Source organism: Onychostruthus taczanowskii, unplaced genomic scaffold (assembly GCF_017590055.1).
Source record: "Onychostruthus taczanowskii isolate IOZ18803 unplaced genomic scaffold, ASM1759005v1 scaffold73, whole genome shotgun sequence".
Lineage (NCBI taxonomy): Eukaryota > Metazoa > Chordata > Aves > Passeriformes > Passeridae > Onychostruthus > Onychostruthus taczanowskii.
In genome coordinates, this window is record NW_024505118.1 from 3,089,825 (window position 1) to 3,109,064 (window position 19,240).

The following is a 19,240-nucleotide window of genomic DNA, read 5'->3' on the forward strand; positions in this document are numbered from 1 at the left end:
GACAGACTGGAACAAAATCTAAAAAAGATTATGTCCAGTGTCATGGGAAGATGCATTTTACATTTGATTCACATTTGCAGCATTTGCATTTGATTCACCATTAATTGAACTTGGCCAATAAAAAGTCATTAGTATTTTTAAAGAGATTAGAAGATAAGTATTTTTTTTTTAATTTGTAATTTGTTTGTCTGATACAAGCTGCTTATATATGTATTTAGCAATCAATCCTGTGGAAATCATGTGTGTTTGTCTACTCTGAAAATCCAAGTGCAATATAAAATATTAAATGATTGTTTAAGTGCTTGACTTTAATTGCATAAACACCAAAGGTAGCCTTCAATCATTTCGGTGTTAGAGTCTACTAATATAAATCCATCATTATTATTATTATTGGCACAACCCTGAATCAGTTATGTGTGTTTATGAAGAATGCTTGGAGCTCATGAAAATGAGACATTCACGTATATTTTTGCACTTTCTGGAATAAAACAAAATTGCTGTTTGAATGCAATTTTTTTATCTATAAGTCTGTGGTACTAGCTAAATTAGAAATGGTTTGCTTCTTGAGAATGGCAGGTACATGCACAAAACTATTTACCTGAACTCACAATTATCCTAATCAACCTCTGAGCCCAGAGGTCAGCCTCTCAATGGTGCGTATCTTGGATGATTTAAAGGGCTTCAGGCTGGCATTTTCCTTCATTCCACCAGTGGATGTCAACAGTGGAACAATGTCAGGAAGCTTCCACCACTGCTGTCTTTGCTGAACCTGTTCTGGGAATTCCATGCCCCAGTAAACATATGTTATGAGTGGCTGTATAAGGCAACAAATGGAATTACATTATTGAGACCTGTATGTACTTTTCTAATTGCATATTTGTAGCCTTATGTTCACATGCTGTATAGCTGTGAAATGCCTAAACATGACAAATATCAGGGCAGCACCTTTCACACCTCCCCTGTGTCTTAATCGGAAAAAGTGATCCTACAGCACAGGGATCAAAGATGTTTAATTTCCTACAAGCTGGTTCACTGTGGTTGCCTGATTTTGAGGTTTAAACTGCAAGTGCAAATTGAGGATATTTTTTTCTCCAGATGTGGATTGTTTATCACTTTTTCCTCCAAGTAGATTATCCATTTTGCATTACCGCATTTTGTATATTTCCTTTCTGGAGCAGTCTGTTTTTATTAAACCCTCCAGAAGCTAACTGGGACCTCTTTACCACATGGTTTGGTTGAAATTGAAAGGTGGATTAGAAAGTTATTAGTACATATGTAATTTTACGCACATGTAAGCAAGCAAACCTGAACATGACAGCCTTGATTTTTATCTAAAACTAGATAGAAAGGGAGTATAAGTGTGGAGGCAAAGGAATAAGTGAGAAGTAAAAGGGAGTTTTGCTCTCCTGTTCACTGATTTATGTCTAAAAACATTCTCAGCACTTACAGCAAGAGTTAAAAGTAGTTTAAGGACTAGCATATACTGAATGAAGAGTGGATTATAATGGCTGGGGTGGCATGCATGTTTAGAATTGTGTGTGTACATATAAGTATATATAAGTATATATTTATATATAAATAAATACATGTGTATATTCTTATATTTGTATATACTTATATATGCACCTGAGAGAGAATATTTACAAGGGCATGTAGAGATAGGATAGGGCAGAATGGTTTTAAACTGATAGAGAGTAGGTTTGGATTGGTTATTAAGGAGAAATTCTTCCCTGTGAGGATGTTGGGGCATTGGAAATGGTTGCCCAGACAGCCCTGGCTGCCCCATCACTGGAAGTATTGAGTATTCCGTTTTTAAAAAGGAAGAATGCTTTCACTTGTCTGAAAAGTCTGATGAAATGAACAAGCTTTTAGCCTCAAAATCAATTACAATCAAATTGAAAACATGGAGTTTGCAATTTTCTAAAATTTACCCCTGCTGTTGGTGTCTTCTTCTACATTTGAATTTGAACGCATGCGAATGAAGATGCCCAATTGTCTACGATCTACTGTCTATTTCTCTTAAATACTATTTTGAAAAATAGTATTTAAGTGTTGCATACAGTATTAACATATAGTTGCAAATAGTATTTTGATCAAGTTGCATCCCTTGTAATGGGAACAAACAGCTTTTATAGTGTTTTTCAGTGTACATTTTTACCAAAGGCTATCACAAATGCTGCTGGATGGTATCCTTGCCAATGCTCCCAACTTCTCTCCACAGATCAATTCACCTGTGTCATTCCAATGACAAGTCTCACCTGGCAGTTTCTGCACCTGTGGTGCCTGCTGATAGCACATACAGGATGCTGGAGGCTATGACTGACAGAAAAAACCAGAAAATGGATTGAGCAAATATTTTTATTTGTTGGCTAGGAGGAAGAAATAATGTTAACCTGACAAATATCTGTACAGGTACTAGAGCTTTTTAGGAAAAAAAAAAGGAATAGAGTTAATTCTATTTTAAATAATTGTTGTTCCAGCCTCCAAAGTTCAGTGTAACCTTTCATGCATGAAACAATATATACAGGTATATTTTTATATTGTTTTATAAGACATAGAAAGTTGTAAAACATTATTTTAACAATAGTGAAAAATATTGAATCTTTTACAACTTTTCAAAGGCTTTTGTGCTTCTGCTTAGCTTGATGAGCAATGTGAGCATCGAGTATGGCCAAAGTAAAAAGTCAATGAAACTAAATGACAAGGGTTGCTTTTCATCAGGGTGACAACAAACTTACTTACTTGTTCCCTTTTGTGCAATATAGATGGCAGGAGGATGTACTAGGCTGGCAGTGGGAGAGAAGATGACAAGTATTTCACAGGAAAATGGGAAATGTGAGAGAGAAAAAGAGGTTGTAGTATCAAAAAAGGGAAAATCAAAGGACAAAGCAAATAAAGATAGGAAAAGAAGTTACTCAAGAATTAAAAAGGAAGCAAGAATTTGAAAGAACATTGGGTAGATTTTTTTGCTAATTAAATCATAGCTTTGCTGTCTTCACTCACACTCTTCACATTTATGCCAGCAATATGTAATACAAGGGAAAAAAACCACTCTGGAATGGGAGACATGATTGAAAATAAAGAAAAGGGTGTGGAAGCGAGAACACACCACATTTAGGGCACAGAATGTAATTTAATTTATGTTCCAGAAACACACACGTATTTCCATAACAGATGGTTTTGGGTATCTAACTTTGGGTGAAAGGGATGAGATGGCTGGTTATTTTGAGCACTTGTTATATTGCTATTACTAGATAATGACCCTGGATTATGTAGTTAAATATTAGAGTTGCCATGGTTGCTAGCTGTATCTTATATTCTTAGCACTGGATGGTTATCTCCTTTTCCTCCCCAGACAATTCTAATATAACTACAGAAAATATAATTCGATCACCACCTGGTTTAGGATCACCCATTTTCTTGGCCGTGGATATGATTTCTTTTCCTTCTTTTACATGTTAGAGCAGACACAGTACAATTGTTAAGATTGGAAAAGACCTTTAGGATTATTAAGTTCAACCACCAACCCAGCACCACCTCCCTGTTCACCGTTAAACTGTGTCCTCCACTGCCACCTCCACATGTTTTTTTAACTACTCCAGGGATGGTGACTCGACCACTTCCCTGGGCAGCACATTCCAGTACTTTACAAACCTTTCAATTAAAAAGTTTTTCCTGATATCTAATCTGAACCTCCCCTGGCACAACTTTAGGCTATTTCCTCTCTCCCTGTCCCTTGTTCTCTGGGAGCAGAGCCTGACCCTCACCTGGCTGCACCCTCCTGTTAGGGAGTTGTGGGGAGTGAAAAGGTCCCTCCTGACCTCCTTTTCTCCAGGCTGAGCTCCCCCAGCTCCTTCAGCTTCTCCTGGTGCTCCAGACCCTTCCCCAGCTCTGTTCCCTTCTCTGGACACACTGCAGCACCTCAGTGCCTCTCTGAGAGGACCAGAACTGGACTCAGGACTCAAGGTGTGGCCTCAGCCATGCCCAGCACGGTGGAACAGTCACTGCCCTGGTCCCGCTAGACACGCTACTGATGACAAAATCCAGCATCCCAGTGGCCCTCTTGGCAAATGACATGCAGCGGAGATGACTGCTTCATTTTGTGGGAGCCTTTCATATGTTTTAGCTTGCTCTCATGACCATAGGACTGTTTCTATGCTTTTTAGTCCAGAAGATTTCTCAGGTACATTTGTTTCTTGAGTGTCTTTCCCAACACTGTGAAGACAAGTAGTTTTCAGACTTCTAGGTACTTCAGAAAAAGATTGGTGTAAACCTTAAAGGCAACGTTTTAGTTCAATAATTTTCCCATTCTAGACCTATTTTTTCATCATCTCACAAAATATGCAAAATATATGTTGCTTGTCAAATCCTAGAAATTAAATTACAGCTTTTCTAATACAAAAAGAGACCTCCTCTTCTAAAGGAAGTGTCCTTGCCTTTGGAAGGTCCTTTCTAACTCAAACTCTTCTGTCATTCTGTGACCTTTTATGTGTTGGCATCTGAGACACATTTTCATTTACATTAAAGCAGACATTAATGTCTTTAATTATGTTGGTTTTTAAATTAATTAGTAGACTTATGCAAGGACAATCTCCTCAAGACAGCAGTTACCTTGCAGGGTCTCATAATTCCCTCAATAGGAAAGCCATGCCAAATGTGGGAAGGGAAAATTACCTTTTGGCTACCAGTTGTGTTGTATGCCACAGACACATGATCCTGAATACCTTGTTCACAATGAGGAAAATACAAATCTTTGTATTCTAGAAACTGTTTTCCTTGTGTCCAGTCCATCTCTAAATACACTTATCTGCAGACAGAATTATCTGCTTAGTCTGTCACTTTTCTTTGGATTTATTCCTTGTGAATATGAGTGTTGAGGAGCTCTGTTGTCTGCATGTTTAGTCATTAAGGCCAGAACAAGAGAAATTACTTCCCTAAGACAGTGCTATGTTTTTCTCCTGCTTGTGGTTTATGGGTTTACGATGCAAATCGCTAATGTTGCCTCCCAAACCCCTCCCCAAAAAAGAGCACTTAAAGTACATGTTACAGATTGTCTCAAAGCTTGAGACCTCAGCACTAATTTGGAAAATACCTTATCAATACTGTTAATATTTAAACTTTGGGTAACCATTAACAGAAAACACAGATGACACAGTGCTACATCTATTTATTAAGCATCCCCAACAAAGTCTAGATGGTGCAAGAGCTTAGCATGGTGTTCTTTAACCTCTGAAAGCTAAGTTCAAATCTTGGATTAGATCCGATGTAAATGTTAGTTACTGTCCTCATCCTTTTGTGAGCTTCATAAACTACACCATTCATAACATTTAGCAGATCCCTGGTACTCTAACTTTAGATCTGTGGCAGGCCGACAGTATCAGCCTGAAACATCACCCTGTCCTGTAAACAGGTGTTGATCCTGATGGGAAAGGACTAAGTAGGTTCTGCTGACTCAGAAGTGGGCAATTTTACTACCTCAGTGCAAGGAAACTGCTTTCTGTGAGGGAGGTCCAAGAGTGTGGACTACAGCAATGAGTGTATTTTGATCTTAATGCATTTATAGTTTGTTTGATAGCAAATCTGAATCCTGGGGAGGGGGGAGGGAAGTTATCTGTGCTGTTTGAGTATTACTGGAGAGCAGCATGAAAGCCAGGCCTGCAGACAATGTCATCAAATCAGAACTGACCTTCATTACTAAAGCTGTCTGAGTTTGCACATTGTCTGTCTGTGCCTCTCCTGGCTCAAGTCCAAGACAGTCAGTACTGTTCCTTTTCAAGTACTGGAAGTTCCCACAGAAAAGGTTTACCTGCTTGTAAGATGCTGATTACCTAGTAGTGTGTTCACTGCATCTCCCTTTCAAAAAGCTCATGAGTGTAAGAAAAGTAAGGAAGAATGATTCTGAAATCATTTGTTTGGACACTTCTGATTTAACAGTCTGTAATTTGAGAGAGCTTAATTTAGCCCTTTAGTCCAACATTGCACCAGAGAAATATTGCAAAAAAATATTGCAGAAGTTCTTACTTGGTCTCCAGAGATAAAAGTCTTCCAGAGGAAGTCCAGGGAGAAACAAAAAAACAAACAAACAAACAAACAATAAACCAAAAAACCCCCCAAACATCTGGAGTTGTAAAAACTCATTGTCCCTGAATGTATTTCTCATGTGAAATCAGTCTTCCATGGCCTCAGGCCCATGAATAGGAGCTGTCTAGCAAGATTGTCTCGACTTCTGTGAAAACAGGTTGATCTAGAATGGCCCAGCCACAGAGAAATGAACCTGTTAGTGGCTTGCTGTGTTTAAAACTTGTACAGCTGTATTGTGCTAAATGTAAACAGAATTCTACTGAGCAAAAATACCCTCATGATGTTTCCTCTCAAAGGCCTGGTTGAATGCACCTGTCACCTGATGTAAAGAAAAAGAAGAGGCTTTGCTGCAGCATAACTGCTCTGCCTTACCTCAGCAGTATAAAACAGAGCGTCACCTGGTGTAAAGAAAAAGAAGAGGTTTGCTGCAGCATAACTGCTCTGCCTTACCTCAGCAGTATAAAACAGAGCTCTCATATAGGAGGATGCCTATATGCTGCCTCTCTGGCTGATTTAAAAATTCTGTAACAGCTGCTCTTTTTTTTTTTTTTTTTTCAATCAATGGGAAGCACAGCTGGTAGAAATGGCTGTACCAAGGATCTGTTCTAACTTGTGACTCCTTGAACTGCAGTAACTGTGACTGTAAACAGTCAACTAAACCATGGGCAAACTCTGCTATCACTGAAAGCTGCAGTAAAGACAGAGAAAGGTTAACTTGATCCTAAATGAAGGCCACACAGAAGTGCTTTTCAAAAGCCAGATTTACAGTTTTGCTGCTCTACATGGTAGCTTTTCAGCTACGAATAACACAGGTGATCAGCAAAACAGAAATGTTATCTTTTCATGAATACTCTGACCTGTGGGAATAGAATTGCAGATCTCTAGGAATTTCCTGTCTGAAAGCACTGGTCTAGCCTGACCAGTGGGCTCCTTTAAGGACTGCAGTGAAATCTATCCACTATGAAGGCATTAACAAATTCCTACTGATGATCTACAAGCACTGTTTTGACATGACTGAGAAATAAAGTCACAGGGCTATGAACAGTTAAAAGATTAACTAATCTCTGAGACAGAATGATCAAAAGAACCTTTTAGAAGAAACTTCCTGTAATGGGTGAATTTTTGACTTAAAGGGAAAAAGAAACCCAGAGGCCATGCTAGCCTGGTGGGTGACTAAGGGGAGAGCAATTAGATACTCTGTGAGTTACTCATGCCTTCAGTGTGTTTTAAGACTTCTTTTATCTTAACTTGTGCTGAGGTAATTTCAGTTGATACTGTACAGGAAACTCCAGCACCTGGCCAGCTCTGGGAATACAGGGCACTGTGTGACTCCATCCAGAAGTCACAGCTCAAATCCTCGTGTCTGTGCTTAAGAGGACCAGGAGGGGTCAGGTTTGCAGCTCTTCCTCAGCAACAGGGCTTAAGATCTGAGCCTAAACACGTTATAGAAACAATACATGTAGCTCAGATTCAGTGCCTACTACTTACTGATTTGTTTATAGTAGAGAAAAGGAAACCAGGCACACCTCACAGAACTTATTGATAAATCCAACCAAACAAACAAAAACACCTCGCTCTCTTTCAGTGATACCTGGTATCAAGAGAAAAATAAATTGTTATTCTTCTGGCAAAGTATTAACAAGTCATCTCTAGGAACTTGATTTTCCACCGTGAATTGTGTGCTCAGATCTTACTGAAGCTATACATCACAGAATCATACAATCAGTAGAATAGTTTTGATTGGAAGGGACCTTAAAACTCACCCAGTTCCAATCCCCTGCCATGGGCAGGGACACCTTGCACTAGACCAGGTTGCTCCAAGCCGCATCCAACCTGGCCTTGAACACTTCCAGGGATGGGGCAGCCACAGGTTTTCTGGGCAACCTGTGCCAGGGCCTCAACACCCTCAGAGGGAAGAATTTCTTCCCAATATCCCATTTCCTGCTCTCTTTCAGTTTGATGCCATTCCCTTGTCTCGTCACCTGTGTCAGGAGTCCCTCTCCAGCTCTGTTGGAGCCCCTTTTGGTACTGGAAGCGGCTCTAAGGTCTCTCCAAAGCCTTCTCATCTGCTGAACAGTCCCAAATACAGACGCATGAACACAGCATTTTTCAGGCTTGGTCACTGAACAGCAAACCAATCTGAGATTTTGGAAGCTTAGTCTTTTAAAAGGAAAAAACAGGACTCTAAAAAATTAATCTTTTAGGTCCTTGTTTCACACAAGTTCAAGTACTAAAAAGTAAGTTAACAACACAAAACACAGGACAATAAATTTTTGCCTACTGCCATTTCTAATAATTGGGGTTTTTTTCATAATCGTCAGAAAGGAGCTGATTGCCAGACTGGAACAAGTGGAAAAGGAAAGCATGGATGCTGCTCGGCTGGCTAAGGAGTATGCAGAACTGACAGAGGAGAACCGGACACTGAAGCTGGCCCAGACGCAGTGCGTGGAGCAACTGGAAAAGCTCAGGATACAGTACCAAAAAAGACAGGGCTCCTCATAACTCCCAACTAGCTCATGGGAGGCAGCTCATACAGGAATGGTCCTGTGCTGGAAAGAGATTTTAAAATAAAGATCTGTTTAATATGTTGCAACACTTTACTACAGAGTACATAGAAGTCTGAATTTGGTTTAATACTTGCCACCCAGTAGCTTAATATAATGGATATTTCATCCATTATATAATGAATGTTTTATTTCAAGTAACATAATTGAAGTTAATCTATCCCCATTATATGTTCTAGTGGATCAGGTTTCTTTTCTAAACATATTTCTTCCAATTTAAGAAGATATGGACACACTAGAAAATTATATAAATAGTCTCTGTGTTGGAAATTTGGATCATACTAAGGACTGGGACAATGTTAATATATGGAATACATGTATGTTAATTTTAGTTTGGTAAATTCTTTTTAAATTATTTTCTTCATGCATAAAGTGTTTGGAAGTTATTTTGAAGCAGATCTCCTTACTAGTAAAAACTATACTTCATGTCAACTTCACACTGTTGTATAAAATCTGAAAAACTGCACATTAAAAATTGAAGTAACAAAATCATTTTTATCAAACAAGTGGACTGCAGTGATAATTTGCAAGTTATAAAATTAAAAGGAAATAGATGGAAACTTTCCTTCCTTAAGTGTAAAGATTACTTGAGTGTCTGTTTATTGTACTTTTAGGCATGCAAGAAATGAAAAATTAATACAAGAATCATAATTTCATCATAGTTTCAACTGAGACTATGTCAGTAAAATTATTGTAAGGATCTTTTGTTCTTAATTTCTGGTCTATTTTGAAGCATAAGTGGTTGTAAGTAGGGACAGGAGTTCTGTGATACACAAATAACTGGGAAGTAAAATGTCAGTTTTACTTGCTCTATTTATCCCTGTATTTTCTTAGATCAACTTAAAAATCTTCATTACACTTCCATTTCTATTCATAGAGCAGTTTTTTCATTAAAAGTGGATGCAGAAAAGCCCTTTTATGTTCTGAATGTTCTCAAATCACCCTGTATTCTAAACTCTGCTTCTTAGATAGAGCTTGTTACATCTTCATGAGCTTCAAATTCAACTTAATATGTTATTAGTACTGTGTCTTAGAAATTGAAAACTATGAACTTAAGATTTGCACCAGGACTTTAGCTTTGATTATTATCATTAGTCTATCATGAAAATGGAATTTCATGTTAATCAGAACAATTCCTGGCAGTGAAGTGGACAAAAAAAGAATTACAAGCTGCCTGTAATTTATCTGTGCTAATTGCCTGCAGTATTCCCTGCAGCACAGGTGGGAAAACTGGCTCTGTGTTACTCCAAGCACCTGGCACTGCAGCAGGAGAGCATGAAGAGGTAGGAGGAGAGGACAACCTTTTTTCCACTTCTCCTCCTGAGCCACCAGGGCAGTGTCAGCATCCAAACTTGGCACTGCTTCCTCCTGTACCTGGGAAATCACCACTCTTGAGGCATGTGCTTCCCACTGGAATGCTCCCTGAGCAGTGTAACACTGTATTTATTCCTCTTATTATCTGAGGATCCAATTTTCACTGTACCTTGTGGATAGTTGAAGGAAAAAAAAAAAAACAACATAGTTAATAAAAAACGATTGGAATATTAGGCCTGGAAGTGCTGGAAATGTCTTGTTTGAGTTTGCACTGTTGGGAAACATAACTTGAAGAGAAATGAAAGCTTTGCTTTGAGCACAGAACACCACTAGAAGCTAGAATTACCCCTTTTTGCCTGTGTTTGTGTGTTTTGAACAAGAGAATTCTCATTTTAAAATAGTTTGCCATTTTAGTCAAAGGTTTTTCCATCTAGCCTTGAAAATATCGTGCCATCAGATGATTTCAGTGAATTCATTGAAAACCATATAAAGTACATAAAATTAGTTTGTTGACAGACTGTCTTTGTATGCAAATGGATCAGACAGCAGACCTTTACTTACAAATAACTATGTTCACGTTGAAATTTTCCATTTAAGCACAGTCACTATGCTTTAGATATCAGAAAAATTACAGACCATATGCTGGGAGAAAAACCTGAGAGAGAGCCACAGTCAGGTGAAGCAGGAAAGCTGGGCCTCATTTGTGCCAATCAGCACTTTGAGAATAGTCAGGGAATATGTTTTTCCTAACCTGTAGGTACTGACCAGTATAGAAGAATTCAAGAAATATTTTACAGATGTGCAGATGCCAAATTTTCGATATGGTCCAGCCTACAAGCCTGGATAAATATGACATTCTTAAAACATCCCAAACTAATTTAAGTGAAAGATTTATATTCAACTTGGACTACAGCTATGTGCAAGCAAATTTTCCTCCTACTTTTAGTTATGGTTAAAGTATAAAAATAACAGCTTTGTATGAACGTATTTTCCTGCATGCATGCTCATGTGCCTAAGGGCAGGAGCTCAGAGAAATTGTATCGCAATACAAATGAGTAAAACTGATATAGAAGTACCAAGGATGAAAAATTAGTGTCTCTTGAAAATTATCTTTAAAAAAAAATTGGGGGAGGTGGGATTCAAAGGCAGGAAGGTAGGGAAATTGAATTTTCCAAAAATATTCATAGGCAAGTTAAATTAAAATGTGGCACAGTCAACATATTGCAGAAAATCATCCATGTGTTGAAAAGAGTAAAGGTAGCTAGAACAACCTTCTGAGAGGTAACTGCTGTATCTATCGTCCATCTCTTAATTTGTTTATCAAGAGCGTAATAGTGAAAAATATTTTTACATTCAGTAAGTCTCCGATTTGGACATGCTGAGTTTTTCTCTAGATACAGTGGAGCTCTGCTGACTAAATAGCTGAAATTAGAGTTTTTAATAAACCATTTACCACACTGATCCTGTATTTTCCACGTAGACAATATGGTTTGTGCCCTGGTTGAAGTGGTCTGCATGTTAGGTCCTGTTGTATCTATCACACTATAAAAACAAGTTTTATGCAATTATTTCAAAGATGGGTTTAGAAGTTCAAAAACTTAGAAGCCACTTTTTGAAACCAAGTACCAATGAAAGGTTCGGTTTTATAACATGGGACTACAACCTGTGAGAACTGCAGTTGTATTGCAGACAAAGTGTATTTCTTGCTGTTATCCAGGTTATTCAGGTTAGCAAAAGTAAGCATGCCACTACCATGGTAAATGCATTTGCTGCAAGCCACTTAAGGCACAGTGAAGTGCATGGGTTTAAAATAAAAACAAGACCTGTGCTTTCCATTTTCTGTCATTGCTAAATAACTTCCTTCCGTCGTGAAGAATGCTGAACAAACTCATTTAAGGCTTCCAGTTAGCAAGGATATGACTCATGCGGTCTTGAAACAGCCAGAGCCAAGGGTGACTTGACGCTTGGAAAGTCTGGAAGATGAGGAGCTGTGAGTTTGAGTTCAGTGCCTTTTTTAAAAAAAAATGTTTCCCTTTTCAGAATTCCCACTATTCTGTCTGATTTTGTGAATTAATGATCTTTGGAAGTATGTCACCTTCCACCAGAGGCTTCCATCATCTAGACCTTTGTAAAGATTACGCGCTGTTAACAGTGGGGACAGGTGGGACAGAGAGATGTTCTCAGCCTTCCTTTGTGTTGTGTGGTTGGGGAGCTCTGCCACATGGCCCTTTGCTGCTTCACCTCAGCCACAGGACACCTTGCAGAAATTAGCTAGTCACAGTAATAACCACAAAGCCACTTGGTGTTTTTCCCTATCTGAAATTCTTTTTTTGATCAATGCACTAAGTGGAAGCGTCTAAAGGAACAGGGGAGACTTGTCTGGAAGAGTCTTGCCTCTCTGTGGGAGGTACAAGATGTGCAATGGTGGAAGAGGGCTGCAGGGAAAGGAAGTTTGGCCCAGGCAGTGATGTAACAGGAAGAGCACTGGCCCTGTCCAGCAGGAATGTGAAGAGAGTTGACAAAACCTGGGTGTTTTTGACTTTTGTCTCCTATCTTCATACTTCCACAGTCATACCTGTGCACCCACAGCTCTGAGGGTCTTCTGCCTCCTGGTGGAATGTCATGGCGTGCAGATGCGTGGATGATATGGTGATACCTATCCCTGGAAAACCCACGATGAAACTATTACCTGTCTTCATGACAGGCCTGGAAGGTGTGCAGCAATGCAAGACTAAGACTGAACAAGTACCAAAAAGCTGGGCCCTGCTGTTCATCTCGATGTACTTCTGCGGGACAAGACAAGACACCACCTGCATGACTGCACCACAGAGCACATTATGGGGGAAGGGAAGGTAGCAAAGCAGAGCTGGAGGGGCAGCCTCAACCTCTCCATTTCCTTCACTGAGTCACTTGGTTTTGCAATGTTAAACTGGGAGTTATCAAGGTGGTCTTTCAGGTGCACACCAAAACTGTGAGGCTGACACTTTAAATTCAAAGTAGATTATTTTATAAGAATGAAAAATCTACCTTGCTTGGGACAGTGCCAGTCACCTCTAGGTTCTTCAGTGCTCCTAACAAGTAATGTCATGTGTTACTCGTACCCATATGAATGAAAGATGACAACTATTCACAAATCACTGTTATCCTCAACCCAGGCTTCCTCTATTGCACGGTTTATTCTGTAGAAAGCACAAGATTTAGCATATGAGTCACTCTGCTTTTCTGCACACCAATTATCAGTTCTCCCTTCTAAACCCCAGTTCCTTTAATCCCCCTGACCACAATCCATCCCCACTGAGTAAGCAGCGTCAGCCTGGAGCTCAGATCCAGTTGTCTGACGGTCTTATGACATGGTCTGATGATCTCCATGTGTTCAAGGTGGTTTCCAAGTGCTACGTACAATGTTTTGTGGTTCGGTGCTGGTGTGTGGCAGCAAGGAATTCTGCCAGCCTGCAGGTGTCTGCTGTGAGACATGCTTGGTTTCCTTGAACTGGTTAGAAAATACGACAGTAAGTCTGTGGATTTAGTTATTTGTCTTAATCTTATACTAAATTTTAATACAGGAATTAGGGAAACGAAATGAGGATGTGTGTGCTGATGTAACAAATGTGCAGCCAGATGCCAAACTGTGCTTTGGGTGCTCAGAATGAGTTAAGTGACATGAGAACTTTAAGTGATGGAAAGGAAGTAGGTACAGCTAGGAAGGGGAACTGGTGAGTGAGCTGTTGCCTTAACTGCTTGCTTTTTGGCTACTTATGGCTTGCACCAATGGAATGTACAGGCTGTTGTCCTTAACTCAGCATTAAGAAGCTTTTGTTTGGATGTATCCCAACACTTTCCAAGCCTAGTTTACACTAAAATTTTATACTGGAATATTTACTTCATTAAGGTAATGTTTTTGTCAGCTGTCTAGAATTAACAGTTATGATGTGATACAGATGTCAGAGCATTGCAGATGGTTCTTCTACAGAAAGAGGAATAACCAGTATCAGAATATGACTATTGTGCTAATCATGGAATCATAGAAAACCTTGAGTTGGGAGGGTCCCATAAGGGTCATGGAGCCCAATTCTATGCCAACTACTGTATTTGCATTAAAGATCAATAAAACCTTGATAAATAGCCTATGTAAAGTAAAAACTGCACTGAAGCCAGGGCACTTCAGTACTAAAATAACTGCAGCCCCACTAATGGTCTTTTGCTGCTTTCACTGCACAAGCAGAGTTTGGTACTTTTATGAACTAGATCCCAAATTTCCCACATGAAGGAATAGCAGCAGCGTGATGTTCTGTGATTGAAAAACTTTCACCTCTGCCTTGTAACTTTCTTACAAGTGTATGACAAACCTCAGTGCACAACCCAGATCACCTTGTGACCACAGATTTCTTCACAGCCATTCCATCACAGTACTCTCCCCAGCATGGGTCTTTGATTCCCACATTCCTCTGCTGTGTGTGGACAGCTGAAATAAGTCAACCACTCTGAACTTTTAAAAGCAGTCAGAAGCAAACGCATCATTTAACATTATCTGCTAAGAAAATTGACTGTCTTGTGGTCACACCCTTTTGTATTCCAGGTCAGCAAGTACATCAGTATATATGTTTACTGATTAGATGTCAGTACAAAAAGTACCAGTGTTAATAGTCATGGAAGACAGAAGCACATTCAGACATACTGCTATGAATGCTGTTCTAAACAATAGACTTACTCAAGGTGTTCCCTCCATGGCTGTGAATATAGAAGCTAGTGACTCACATATGAAGAAGTACTTTCTGATTAAATTATCTGTGCCAAGAAAGTGAACACTTCTTCTTGACATAATTTCAAAGAAGGAGTATTCTTTCAAGCAAAAAAACCCAAACCACCCACATTACAGTTCCCAGCTAATATAAATTACATCCAGCTATGCACTAACTGCTAAAATTGTGCTTAAATCTATTTATAATCCTTCAAATAGCTCTCACCAATTTACATTGGTGGAACAGGCACTTACATTTGACTGAGCTCCCTCTGGTGGGTAATGGGACATTATTATCACAAAGCAGAGATACAAAAAATGTACAATTATGTTTGTCCAAGTAGTTTTATTTATTTATTTATTTATTTATTTATTTATAGCAAATAATTTTTTATATAACTAGGTAAAGGTCAGCATACAAATTTATCACTATCTTATCACATCTGAAACTACCCAAAGAGTGACAGCCAATATTTTTAAGATACTAGAAATACTTCAACAGAGGTGTAGTTTTCAACACCTAACACTGAACAGCACCTAACAGGAGCACCCAAGTTACATGAGTTCTGGCATCCTACATAAGCTGAGAGAGCTCATAATTAACAATTGTTGCTGAAACTGAAAGAGGATAGGTTTAGGTTAGGTATTTAGTATATAAAATTCTTCCTTGTGAGGGTGTTGAGGCCCTGGCACAGGTTGCCCAGAAAACCTGTGGCTGCCCCATCCCTGGAAGTGTTCAAGGCCAGGCTGGATGGGGCTTGGAGCAGCCTGGTCTTAGCGGAGGGTGTCCCTGCCCATGGCAAGAGGGTGGAACTGGATGAGCTTTAAGGTCCCTTCCAACCTAAACCATTCTAAAGTCTCTGTTTGTTCAAACTACTTTTGGAGTTCAGCTGGATTTATATACCTAGAAATATGGCCTATATGGCTTTAGACCAACTAAAGTATTGACCAACTGCAGGCACTTTGCAGTGCTTATTTAATGGTACAATAACTAAGAGTCAAATATGTTTTCAATAACACAGTACAGAACAACTGACGACTCTGCCTCTTTTTTGCTGGTAAATTTGAATATGCCTTAAATCTCATACACTCTAGTATTAATGAGGGACCCATTTCTAAAAGAAAAGCACAAGTGTTCTCTTCCTAGTTTTCTCTTTGTATTTAGGTTAAATAATCTGAATAGGGGAAATGTCAGGCTTTGGAAGAGTGTCCTAATGCATGGGCAAGGTTCCAACCACAGTTTGAGTTTCAACGACCTGAAGTGCTTGCACTGGAATATTAGAACTGCTTTACCCGTAAAGAATTTAGTGGCTCTGGCACATCCCACCATCTACTTGAACAAACTTGTTTCTGGAAAATTTGGGTCCCTAGAACATTCTGAAGGGTAAAAGAGCAGAAAAAGGATGCTACTTTTGATCTAACTGGTTAGGATAGTAACTTTGGTCTTCAACTTTAGCTGCTTCAGAATTCACCTTCAATTAATAAAAAGAGGTTTAAGTTTTGTCACTTGTCTGAAACATGGTAAGAGGTAAAATTCTAACTACACTGTATTTAAAGGTGAGACATGAAGACAAAAGACAAGGATTTTACCAAATACACCATATTTACTGGCAGTTTTTGAGACCTTTATATCTCCTGAGTATAACTGTATGTGCAGTGTTTTCAGATGTTTATCATATTCTTTTAATCCTGTAAATTCTGTTCAAGGGAATTTCAACTCACAGTTTGATTGCCAGAGTAAATCTACCATTGTATTACTGTCCACAAGGAAATCATCTGTGAATGTTTATCATGAGAAAGTGGCATTTAAAAGTGCTTAACATTCCTTTTGAAATGAAGCTGTCCAAGTCTAAATGAGCAAGACTGCCTGGTAAGAAATCAGCAACGCCAAAAAGGCACCACATGGTAGACTGGATTTAGGCTCTGGTTCAAAGAGCACTTACCGTGGGGCACTGTGGCCACATCAAACAAACCTCTTGAACATATCCCTAACTTGAAGCAATAAGTAGTTCCCACTGATTTGCCAACAGGACTATGCAAAATAGTTTACTCATGCACTGAAGTGTTTTGCTGGATTGAGGCCAGAGAGACCAGTTCCTTGGCTTGAACCTTGACTGTTTCGGGATTCACTGGAATTTAATTACATGCTTGGAGCTTTCAAACACTGGGCAACATCAGGGCCTTTCCATTGAGCCATCTGTCAGGGGGCTAAAAAGATCTTCACAGCATGTATCAGCAGGGAGGACCTTTGTGTGGTAGGGTACATACAAAACCATCTTGCTGCAGCACCATGAGCTGGTCGAGATCCAGCTGCAGCTGCCACACAAGCCAGATGCTTGTAATGCAGAAGTGGTGAACAAAACATTCTCTTTGTCATTCCTGGTAAGCACATGTGTTCCCACTCATACAACTGCAGCCATGCCAACCCATATGAAGTGACTCTGTAGGGTCATTATTTGAAATCGTATGAGTTTTAAAAGAAAAAAAAGCAGGCAAACGCAGAAGAAAGGTCAAGTATTTACAAAGAACTATAAATACATTTAGAAATAGCTCTTAACTGGTGGACTAACAGCATAATGCTAGTAAAAATTTTAGAAATGCTCCTCTTGCTTTGGTTTTTTTGGGAAAAGTGTAGCAGAAATACTGGACTAGGACAAAAATGCCATGGGTGTCTATCAGATAGGCCCCATTCCTCCTTTTCTCTCTCTCCATATACTGCTCCCTGTTCTTCCAGCAAGAGGAGATCTCAGCTGCTTCAAAGATGAGAGAGAGAAATAAAATGTTTCCTACAGTTGTGATTGTGGCACCCTTTTGTTGGAAAAAGCACTATCTGCTTTTGATGTAGGAACTGGGCAGAGGAGTAGTGCTTGGGTTAAAAGGTGGGTCCTCTGCTCTCCACATGAATTGCTACTCGAATTTGGATGTGTGATAAGCAAATAAAATTTTCAGTTTGCATGTGGTAAGTAAAGACATAGAGCTAAAATATGTCCCAGCTGAATTTACTATGTAACTCAAGAACTTCTGTGAGTGACCTCAACCTGGACCCAGACTGGCAGGGAATCCCAATCGTTTATTCGAAAGAAACTAGCTGGTTTCATACATTTTGCAAGACACAGTATTTCTTTCCACAGCAATTCTCACAACATGACCTATCCCATGTTGCTTTCTGAAAGCTTCTCTGTGGGGTGATCACACGCTGTTCACCCGTCTGTCACTTCCAGCTGGGTCCTCACCTGTAGGGGTCTGTGGTGACACCTCCTCCGCCCAGGGTCCAAAGGGGATGAGCCTCTCTGTGCTGCCGTGTGCTTCTTTGTCCTGCCAGGTGCTTCTGCAGGCACGTCCCCCATCCCACAGCTCAACTCCATCCCATCTCTTCCTGCAAACTTGGATGCATTGCCAACAATTCAGCACACAGATCTCTCTCCTCACAAATGCACACTTCACACAGACGTATGTGGCCACAGACAATTGTGCTTGTGATTTCATCTTACAATTTGATTCTCCCCTGCTGTCAATGCCAATCCTTTGGTCTTTGTAAATTGTGAAAGAAGAATATACCAAGTTCAAACATAAAATAATCCAGTATCTGGACCCAGGAAGAACAAAGACTGCCTTTAAATTTGGCTTAAACCTGTTCCTACTTTTCTGATTTGCTAATCAGAATCACTAATCAGTACTAATCAAAACCAAAGCTTCACCTTCTTTTTCCCTTCCCTCCCCTTCTCTCCTATTCCCTTCCCCCTTTCCTTAGTTTTTATTTTCTTTTTCTTTTTATCTATTCAGGAGTATCAGAAGATATGCCTACAAAAGAAAATGAACTTTGAATGCCTTTATAAGATGTCACATAACAGTGAGCTCAGACCTATCATGACATGTACAACTGAACAAACAAAATTACTTCTTCAGTATTTGGAGGTTTTTGTCTGATTATGCACTTTCCTGTTTCAAGAGAAGTATTTACTTAACATCTCTCTCCTGCAAGCAAAAGATTTATGAAACACATAATCTTCAGCTAGTCTCAGCCTTACTGATGTGTAATTGAGGACTTTTATTCCAAAACAAATAAATAAATAAATATCTCCAGCCTCATTAATTTTTTAATGCCATTTTAGTTAAAAATCAGGGCCAGCTAAAGGATGAAATTAGAAGAGGAGCCTCTACTGAGCTTAGATTGATCACTGTGAAGTTTGAGTTTTCAAAACTAAGTAGTATTTGCCTAAGCAGCTGGCTGAGTCTCTTGGGACTTCATTCTCAGGGACTGGGTAATAGGCCTTTCTGAGTATCTTCTTTTTCTGAAATAAACAAAAAGTGACATGTTACATCATGCCAGACTTCACCTTTGAAAATTAAGACTGCATAAAGATCTCTTCTGCCACCTGACAAGAACTTGGACAACGGAGAAAATGCCACAGTGAGATGTTAGCAACTGAGATCCCGTGTTATCTGGGGCTGATGCTGCCCTGGGAATGGTGTCAAGAGAAGGCAGGAAATGTTTGCTCAAACTTTAAGCACCTGGGATTGAGGTCTTTTTTTTCTGCATTGA

General features: G+C 39.4%; 1 protein-coding gene across 4 annotated transcripts in view; it reads left to right on the top strand.

The window, feature by feature from the left end:
* MAP3K7CL (MAP3K7 C-terminal like) overlaps positions 1–12,558 on the top strand; it is a 34,146-nt gene extending 21,588 nt beyond the window's left edge. For 3 of the 4 annotated variants that reach the window (XM_041422402.1, XM_041422400.1, XM_041422401.1), the window contains one exon: positions 8,403–9,546. In XM_041422402.1, coding sequence (XP_041278336.1) covers positions 8,403–8,583 — 181 coding nt within the window. In that variant the 3' untranslated portion in view covers positions 8,584–9,546. Of the gene's footprint in view, positions 1–8,402; positions 9,547–12,528 lie in introns of those variants that run through there. The other variant, XR_005953970.1, reaches the window with a different exon arrangement.
* Positions 12,559–19,240: the final 6,682 nt, after the last annotated feature.